Below are 10,231 nucleotides of genomic sequence, written 5' to 3' on the forward strand. Positions count from 1 at the left end.
TTACTTAGAGTGAGATTGCCTCTGTGTTGCAGATGGCTTGGCTGAATGAATAGATCATTTTACAATTACAATACATTTTCTGAGTGTTTCCTCCCCTGTTAATTATGACTATCCAACCTATTTGAGAAGGAGAAATTATTCAGATGGCCCTGTGATTACCATAATGTTGTTACTCTTTTTTAAAACTCAGCTAATGTAAAACCTTATTCTTGTTTATCTTGCCTTCTTTTAGATTGGCTGTACCTAATATGATCATTAAGACAATTCTATTCAAAACCCATAAAAACTTTAGTCTCCTCTGCTTCATCAATATTTTTCTGTGTGTCAACAAAAGGAGAAAAGGTAACTATAAAAGAAATGAATGTAGGAAGAAAAAACTTGTTATCAAGGTTGATTCTGAAGTTAGAATGGCATTCTAAGATCACGTAGATTCAGGAGTTAAAACTGACTAATGACATCTAGAACAGCTTCTGGTTAAAAACAACAAATCTGAACTTTGTGTGTGGGTTAAGGCAAGAGGGACAAATTCCTACAACAATGACCCTGCTTTTCCAGATACAGGTTGATGTTTACCTCATTTTCCTTAATTTAATCTTCCTGGCACTCACCTATGGACGACAAAAGATGATTTCCTGTTTCACAGAGAAACTGAAAATATGAAGTTGATTCCATAGTCTCACTGGAGAAAGCTGGCAAAATAAAAGCAAGGAAACTCCAGTAATGAGGCTGTTTTAGTTAAGTACAACCAACTGCATAAATCTCACATTCTCAGGTTAGAAGACACATGCAGCACTGGCAGAACATATGCACGTCCGAGGAGCTATCCAAGGTACTGAACTCCGTATCCCTTCAATTTTCTTTGATCTGCTAGAGCAAACTATTCTGTCTGTGTGTCCATCTTACTTTGGCTGTGAATTCACTATTGAATTCAGTTGCAAAAGAAAGTACATGTTCTGATTTTAAGAGTAAAAAAGGGCCGGCACCGTGGCTCAACAGGCTAATCCTCCGGCTAGCACACCGGGTTCTAGTCCCAGTCGGGGCACCGGATTCTGTCCTGGTTGCCCCTCTTCCAGGCCAGCTCTCTGCTGTGGCCAGGGAGTGCAGTGGAGGATGGCCCAAGTGCTTGGGCCCTGCACCCCATGGGAGACCAGGAGAAGCACCTGGCTCCTGCCTTCGGATCAGTGCGGTGCGCCGGCCGCAGCACGCCGGCCGCGGTGGTCATTGGAGGGCGAACCAACAGCAAAGGAAGACCTTTCTCTCTGTCTCTGTCTCTCACTGTCCACTCTGCCTGTCAAAAATAAAAAAAAAATTAAAAAAGAGTAAAAAAGAAGAAAATAATTTATAAGTCCAATACCTGTAGCAGAGAGAAAATTTATAGGTTCATTTTCCTTTTTACAATTTTCTTTAACTGATACATAAAAGCTATACATATTTATGAAATAACGTGTGATGGTTAGATACATATGTACATTGTGTAATGCTCAAATCAGTGTAAACAGTGTAGATACATCTATCTCCTCAACATTTTTCACTTCTTCATGATAAAAACATCAATATATTTTCTTATGCCTTTAAAAATAAAAATTCCTTGTATTATCATTATACTTGGCAATAGAACATCAGAACTTCTTTTTCTTATATAATTACAGTAATATTCACTTATCAACCTTTCCCCAAACCTTTCTCCCCTACTCTCCATGGCCTCTGGTAACCACTGTTCAGTTTACACTCTTAGATTATCAACATTTTTAGATTCCACAAGTGAGTTCATGCAGCACTCATCTTTCTGTTGCTGGCTTATTTCACTAAACACAATGAGTTTTAGTTCCATTCATGTTGTTGCAGGTTAGAAAATTTCCTCGTTTTTCATGGAAGGATAGTATTCCATTGCATTTATGAACCATATATTTTTTCCTCACTCACTAGCTGATGGACACTTAGCTTATTTTGATTTCTTGCCTATGATGAATAGCACTGTAGCAATAGCATAAATATTTCTTCAACAGAATGATTTATTGTGGTTTAATACACATTCATAGTAGGATTGTTGCATTTTTAGTTTTTTCTCAGAACCTCCACATTGCTTTCTATAATGGCTATAGTAATTTGCATTCCAATCAACAATGTGTAAAGGTTCCTTTTTCTCTACACCTGCACTAGCAATTGTCCTTTTGGTAATAGCCAATGGAACCAGAGTGAAATGATATCCCACTGTGGTTTTGATTTGCTTTTCCCTGGTGATTAGTGATGTTGGACTTCTTTCCATGTACCCATTGGCAATTTACATGTCTTGCTTCAAAAAATGTTCATTTGAATCTGTGGTTCATTTTTTAATTGGATTATTTGTGGTTGTACTTTTTTTTAATTTTATTTTTGACAGGCAGAGTGGACAGTGAGAGAGAGACAGAGAGAAAGGTCTTCCTTTTGCCGTTGATTCACCCTCCAATGGCCGCCGCGGTAGCACGCTGCGGCCGGCACACTGCGCTGTTCCGATGGCAGGAGCCAGGTGCTTCTCCTGGTCTCCCATGGGGTGCAGAGCCCAAACACTTGGGCCATCCTCCACTGCACTCCCTGGCCACAGCAGAGAGCTGGCCTGGAAGAGGGGCAACCGGGACAGGATCGGTGCCCCGACTGGGACTAGAACCCGGTGTGCCGGCGCAGCAAGGCGGAGGATTAGCCTGTTGAGCCACGGCGCCGGCTGTACTTTTTTTTTTTTTTTTTTTTTTTTTTACAATCATGTTGCTTGATTTCCTTATATATCCTGCTTTACTAACCACTTCTTTCATGTATAACTTGAAAGTGTTCTCTCCTGTTCTGTAGATCATTTCTTCACTCTGTTGTTTCCCTTGCTTTAGTTCTATGAAATCCCATTTGTCTAATTTTGATTTTGCTTTTTGGTGCCCATTCAGATATCCTGAAGCATCTTCCCTTTATTTTCTTCTAACAGTTTTAAAGTTTTTTTTTAAAGATTTATTTTTTTTAGAAAGGCAGAGTTACAGAGAGAGAGGGAGAGGCAGAGACTGAGAGACCTTCCATCCTCTAGTTCACTCCCCAAATGGCCACAACAGCTGGGGCTGCACCATGCTGAAGCCAGGAGACAGCAGCTTCTTCTGGGTCTCCTATGTGGGTGTCCCTGCCAAGAGACTTGGGCCATCCTCTATACTGCCTTCCCAGGTCATTAGCAGAGAGCTAGATCAGAAATGGAGCAGCTGGGACTCTAACTGGTACCCATATGGGATGCCAGCACTGAGGCAGAGGCTTAACCTACTACACCACAGCACTGACCCCAGTCTCAAAGTTTTGAGTCTTACCTCTAGGTAATGTATCTTTTATTTTTAAAAATAATTTTTCTTCTTTAGTCTTATAATTAAAGATGTGAATGATTTATACACCATGGTTATTATTTTACAGCATTCTCAATTTTTGCTGTGTAGTTATTCTTACACGTAAATTTTTTATCTTCTAATATTTTCTTCTGGCTTGTTAGTGTCTGTATTTCAGTTCAGAGATCTCCCTTTAGCATTAATTGTAAGAAAGATTTAGTGGCAATCAATTCTTTCATCTTTTGTATAGAGTGTCTCTATACTTCATATCCATGGGACAGCTTTGCTGGCTATAGCATTCTTGCCTGGCAGTTTTTTGCCTTCACTGCTGTAAAGTCTCATACCACTCCCTCCTGGAATGTGAGGTTTCTGTTACCAAGTCTGTAGTCAGACAAATTGGGAACTTGTAGATGTGTTAACTTGTCCTTTGAGACTGCTCTGTTTATCTTGAACCTTGAGAACTTGTGTGGGATGTGTCCTTGGATAGACTTGAGTTGAATCTGACTCTCCTGCACCTGGATAGTTGTGTCTTTCTATAGGTTTGGGAAGTTTTCTCTTTATTCTTTGAGTATGCTTTCAAATTCTTTGGCATTTTCAAGTCTCTATTGAGCCCCAACAAGTCAAACATTTTCCCTTTGATACTGTGCCAAATTCTTATAAACTTTCCTCATTTTATTCTTTCATTTAATTTTTCTATTCTGATTTTATATATATTATACATCCTGTCTTCAAGTTCACCAGTTATTTTAAAGTTTGATTTATTCTAATTGTGGTGCTATCATTTTTTTTAATTTCACTTAGTATATTTTTTCTAAACTCAAGGATTTATGTTTGACTTTTTAAAACTTCTTAAACCTTTCTGTTAAGTGTATCTATTAGGGTACAGTTTGGAGATTCATTTGTATGTCAAATGTCCACCAATGACTCACATGTTAAAGTTCAGTCCCCAATGTCTGGTGCTTAGAAGGTGGAAACAGTATAGTTATAGTGTCTGAAAGGGGGGGCTCTGTGAGTTGACTGGATTGGATTATTATTGTGGATTCCCCATGAGTAAATCCTAATAGACTTACAACAAGAGACTATATATATATATATATATATATATATGAAATGTCACTCTCATGGGATGCTTTGTGCCATCTCAGGACTGCCAGCAAGAATGCCCTCACCAGATGCCCAAAGTAGCCACCCAATGTTGGACTCTGAACTTCCAGAATTGTGAGCCAAAATAAAACTTTTAGCAACATGAGCTTCTGTCAGGTATTTCTTTGTAGTAATAATAATGGACAAATACAATTACCCAGGCATCCATCTGTTTCGTTGAAGTTGGCTTTCCTTATAACAGCTGTTTTTTGCATCTCAGTTTGTAGATTTCTGTTGATATATGACAAGTTTCTGATGCTTACATTTCCATTTGATAAGGGCATGCATGGTTCACTGAAAATTCTTGATATTTGTTGGTGTGACAGCTCTGTTTTGAAAAATTAGGAATCTTTTTGAGTCTTTTGTGCTTACCCTTCCAGAAATTCTAAGCTGTTTACTTTTCTTGGAACCTGTGTACACCTCACTTGTTTTAGCACTAGATGGCGCCCTAAGTCCAGGTTTGTCATGAGTCTGCTGTTGGTGTGTTGGTGTTTCAGCAGTAGAGGGTGCCCCAGGTTAGATTTCTTTCAAATCTGCACTTGGTGTGTTATTTAGAATTAACAGGGGAAGTGCTTAAAAAGGGTATGTCTGTCCCTACAAACATCTACCTGGGGACAAGGTAGGTCTGTGGTCAGGCACTACAGGAATCTACCTGATTCTGGATCCCACTGGGGAGGTACTGGTCCCAGTTTCTATGCAACAGCTTAGACTGGCTGAATGGATTGAAAAAATAAAAAGACTTAATCACGTGCTACTCACAAGACACACACTTCCCCTGTAAAGACACATGGACTGAAAGCCCAAGGATGGAAAAAAATATGCCACTGATGGAAATAAAAATGAGCAAGAGGCAATATATTTGTATTGGACAAAATAGAATTTAAGACTAGGTAAAAGAGACAAATCACTATGTAATGATAAAAGGACCAATTCAAACAAGAAGATATAACTATTGTGAATATATATGCACCTAATACCAGAGCACCCAGTTTCATAAATCAAATGTTAAAAGATATAAAGGGAGATTTAAGCTCCAATACAGTACTTAGAAAAAAGTTATATCAATAAGCACGTATATACAAAATGGAAAGATATCAAATAAATAATCTAACAATACTTCTCAAAGACTTAGAAAAACAACAAATCAAACCCCAACTTAGTAAAGGAAAGAAATAATAAAATATTGGAGAAGAAATAAATAAAATGGAAACTAAAAAAACACAAAATATTATTGAAATGAAGAGCTGGGTTTCTTTTTTTTGCATAGAAATAGAACTGATAAACCATTAGCTAGACTAACCAAGAAAAATGAGAAAAAACTCAAATCAGTCAAAGCAGAAATGGAAAAATAGATGTTATAATGATACTGTAGCAATACGAAGAATCATTTGGCACTATTATGAACAAATATATGTCAAAAAATAGAAAACCTACAAGATATGGATAGATTTCTGTTCACATATAATTTACCAAAATTGAATCACAAAGACAAAAGAGAATAATGACCAAGAATGTGATTAAATTAGTAACAAATTCGTGGACCAAGTGGCATCACTGCTAAGGTCTACCAAAACTTTAAGAGAAGAACTAACATCATGAAAGGATGTTGTATTTTATCAGTTGCTTTCTCTGCAAAGATTGAGATAATCATATGGTTTTTGTTAATGTAAAGTAACAATTTATGGATTTGTGTATGTTGAAACATCCCTGCATATCAGAGATAAATTCCACTTGGTCCAGGTAAATGATCTCTCTGATGTATTGTTGGATTATATTAGCAAGTATTTTGTTGAGGATTTTCGCATCTATGTTCATCATTATAGGGTTAATCTTATAAGCATAAAGTTAACTGAAAATACAACTTTGTAAAAAATATGAATGAGAATGGGAGAGGGAGGCAGAAAAAGGGTGGGAGTGTGTATGGGAGGGAGGGTGGGAGTATGAGTGGGTGATCCTGTGAGACTGACTGCCTTGCCCATGCAGGAGGTTACCCTGACTGCTGGCAGGCGGCAGGAGCCCCAGGCATGTTTCCCCCACCCACACCTTCTGTTGCAGAGACATTCAGGTAAACCGCTCCCTGGTGTAGCCCAGGCCCATCAGGAGGGCTACTAGCTTAAATGATCTTTAAGCTGATTGAAGCATAGTGGCACCAATATCAGCTTCATCTTATAGACTTAGTATTGCCCTGAATTAGTTACACCCCCTCTTCCTGCCCTTTAAAAAGTGTGTTTGGTTGTTAATAAAGCAGACGTGTTCACCAAAACTTGTCTTCAGTGCTTCTTGTTGAAGAACACTGTAGCCCCAACTTCCTGGCAGTGTGGACCTCCCAGAACAAGCCCACAGACTATGTTACTAAATTTTTATTTATGAAATGCATGAAATTTGTATATCTTAAAGGCTTCTTAAAGGGAAAAAGTTAACTGAAAATAGATCTTTGTAAAAAATAAGAATGGGAATGGGAGAAGGAGGAAGAAGAAGGGTGTGAGTATGGGTGGGAGAGAGGGAGAGTGGGAAGAATCACTATGTTCTTAAATTTGTATATATGAAATGCATAAAGTTTGTTTTTTATAAGATTTATTTATTTGAAAGTCAGAGTTACACACATACAGAGAGAAGGAGAGGCAGAGAGAGAGAGAGAGAGAGAGAGAGAGTAGTCTTCCATCCTCTGGTTCACTCCCCAAATGGCCTTGATGGCCGGAGCTGTGCTGATATGAAGCCAGGAGTCTGGAGCTTCCTCCAGGTCTCCCATACAGGTGCAGGGGCCTGAAGACTTGGGCCATCCTCTACTGCTTTCCCAGGCCACCGCAGAGAGCTGGATTGGAAGTGGAGCAGTCAGGATGCAAATTGGCACCCAACTGGTAGAATTCAGCAGTGAAGCCATTTAGCCCTGGGGTTTTCTTTGTTGGGAGGGTTTTTATTACTGATTCAATTCCCATCTTGGTTATGGGTCTGTTTAGGTTTTCTGTGTCTTCATGACTCCATTTTAGTACATTGTATGTGTCCATAAAGCTATTCATTTTTTGTAGATTTTCCAATTTATTAGCATATAGCTGTTTGTAGCAATTCCTAATGATTCTTTTTTATTTCTATAGTATCATTGTAATGGCTCCCTTTTCATCTCTGATTTTATTAATTTGGGCCTCCCCCCCACCTTTTTGGTTAATTGGATAAATGGTGTATCAATTTTGTGCATTTTTTCCAAAAACCAGCTCTTCCTTTCACTATCTTTTGTAGTTTTTTTTTTTGTTTCAATTTTGTTTATTCCCTAATTTTTATCTTTTTCTTCCTACTAATTAGCAGTATGATTCTTTTTTTCTAGATCCTTGAGATGCATTGCTAGATCATTTATTTGGTGCTTTTCTGATTTCTTGATGCAGGCACTATTGCTATAAACTTTCCTCATAACACTGTTTATTCTGTATCCCGCAACTTTTGGTGTGTCATGTTGTCATCTTCATTCATTTCTAGGAATTTTTCATTTCTCTTTTGTTTTTTAAAGACACATTTATTCAGCGTCATGATCAGACTATTACATTTAGCAATCAACAGCATGGGTGCAAAAGAAAAAAAAAAAAAGAAAAAACTACATTAAAACCCTTTGTTGGAATGCTTTATACTTTCCACAGAACAGAAACTAAAATAACCTGTTATACAATTAGTCACAAACACAGTCCTCCAGTTTTTTGCCCATACACATGAGTATTGTCTAAAACATGTCTTCTTCGTAGCAGCTAGGCCCTGCCACCACTGTGCTTGGCTGAGTTCACAAATCTGTTGTAACCTGTAGCTTCCCTGTCACTTCTCTGGCTCTCCTCTCCTGCTAAGCTTTGTTTCCTGGCAGTCATTAAAACCTTCTGCCACTGCCATAGCTGCTGCTGCTGCTAGAGCCGCCATAGCCACCTTGATTTCGTGGTTTGGCAAAATATTGGCCGCCACCACCATAAGGGCCAGAGCTTCTGCCTCCAAAATTTCCTCCCTTCATGGGTCCAAAATTTGAAGATTGATTGTTGTAATTGCCAAAATCATTGTAGCCTCCGCTGCCTCCAAAATTGCTTCCGTCATTACCAAATCCATTGTAACCATCCCCACTGCCACCATAACCACCACCACCGCGGCTGCGGCCAAAACCACCACGACCACTGAAGTTTCCTCCACGACCAAAGTTGTCATTGCCACCCAAACCACCTCCATGACCACCACCAAAGTTCCCAGAACCACTTCGACCTCTTGGGGTGGACGAAGCGCTGGCCATCTCCTGCTTCGACAGGGCCTTCCTCACTTCACAGTTGTGGCCGTTCACAGTGTGGTATTTCTGAATGACAATCTTATCCACAGAGTCATGATCATCGAAGGTCACAGAAGCAAAGCCCCTCTTCTTGCCACTGCCTCGGTCAGTCATGATCTCAATCACCTCGATTTTCCCGTACTGCTCAAAGTAATCTCGGAGGTGATGCTCTTCAATGTCTTGTTTAATGCCACCCATGGCGATCTTTTTCACAGTGAGGTGGGCACCTGGTCTTTGGGAATCTTCTCTCGACACAGCCCTCTTTGGTTCCACAACTCTTCCATCCACTTTGTGTGGCCTTGCGTTCATGGCCGCATCCACCTCCACGGTGGCGTAGGTGACAAACCCAAAGCCCCTGGAGCGCTTGGTGTTCGGGTCTCTCATTACCACACAGTCCGTGAGCATGCCCCTTTGCTCAAAATGGCTCCTCAGGCTCTCATCGGTCGTCTCAAAGCTCAGCCCTCCGATGAAGAGCTTCCGCAGCTGCTCGGGCTCCTTGGGCAACTCTGACTTCGACATGACGGTGGTGGGAAGAGAGAACTCGATGGTGCTTCCTTGGCGGGGTCCGCAGGCAGAAAGTCATTTCTCTTTTTAAAAATATTTATTTATTTATTTAAGAGGTAGAGTTACAGACAGGGAAAGGGAGAGACACAGAGAGACAGGTCTTCCATCCACTGGTTCACTCTGCAAATGGGCATAATGGCTGGAGCTGGGCTGACCCGAAGCCAGGAGCCAGGAGCTTCTTTTGGGTCTCCCAGGTGGGTGCATGGGCCCAAGCACTTGGTCCATCTTCTTCTGCTTCCAGGGCCATTAAGAAGGAGCTGGATTGGAAATGGAGCAGCCAGGGCTCAAACTGGTGCCCATAGGGGATGTTGGCACTGTAGGCAGAGGCTTAACCTACTATGCCACAGTGCCAGCCTCTGATTTCGGTTTTGATTTCTTCTATGACTTACTGTTTATTCAGGAGTGTGTTGTTCAGTCTCCATGTGTTTGCATATTTTCTGAATTTTCTTTAATTGCTAATTTCCAGCTTCATTCCATTGTGGTCAGCAAAACTACGTAGTTTGATTTAAATTTTTTTAAAATTTATTGAGACTTGCTTTATGGCCTAGCATGTGGTCTATCCTAGAAAAATGTAGGTGATCCTGTGCTTGGCTGAGAGACTGCCTGCCTAGACCATGCAGGAGGTTAAGAGGGCATGGCACACCAATGCCTCCTGGGGAAGACCCTGGTCAGGGGCTCTGCACTCTGAGACCCACATATGACCCAACTGCTGGCAGACAGCAGTGGCCCCAGGCACATTTCCCCCACTCCCACTTCTTATTGAAAGACCTTGTGATTGTCAACTATGTGAACAGCTCCCAGGTGTGGCCCAGTCTCATTAGAGCACCTGGAAGGCTACGTAGGCTATGTGACCTTCAAGCTGTTTGGAGAAGTGCAGAAGCGTCAGTATCTGCTTTACCCTATAGGATTAGCATTG

General features: G+C 40.5%; 1 protein-coding gene across 1 annotated transcript; it reads right to left on the bottom strand.

Annotated features, from left to right (window-relative positions):
* Positions 1 to 8,120: 8,120 nt before the first annotated feature.
* On the bottom strand, positions 8,121 to 9,270 carry LOC133760901 (heterogeneous nuclear ribonucleoprotein A1-like). The gene has a single exon (XM_062193475.1). The coding sequence runs from the start codon at positions 9,268 to 9,270 to the stop codon at positions 8,311 to 8,313; it is 960 nt and encodes a 319-aa protein (XP_062049459.1). The 3' UTR covers positions 8,121 to 8,310.
* Positions 9,271 to 10,231: the final 961 nt, after the last annotated feature.

This window comes from Lepus europaeus, chromosome 5, assembly GCF_033115175.1.
Source record: "Lepus europaeus isolate LE1 chromosome 5, mLepTim1.pri, whole genome shotgun sequence".
Classification (NCBI taxonomy): domain Eukaryota; kingdom Metazoa; phylum Chordata; class Mammalia; order Lagomorpha; family Leporidae; genus Lepus; species Lepus europaeus.

Bases quoted from the DNA above. Each gene is read 5' to 3' on its own strand.
- LOC133760901 (XM_062193475.1), bottom strand. From the start codon at position 9,270: ATGTCGAAGTCAGAGTTGCCCAAGGAGCCCGAGCAGCTGCGGAAGCTC.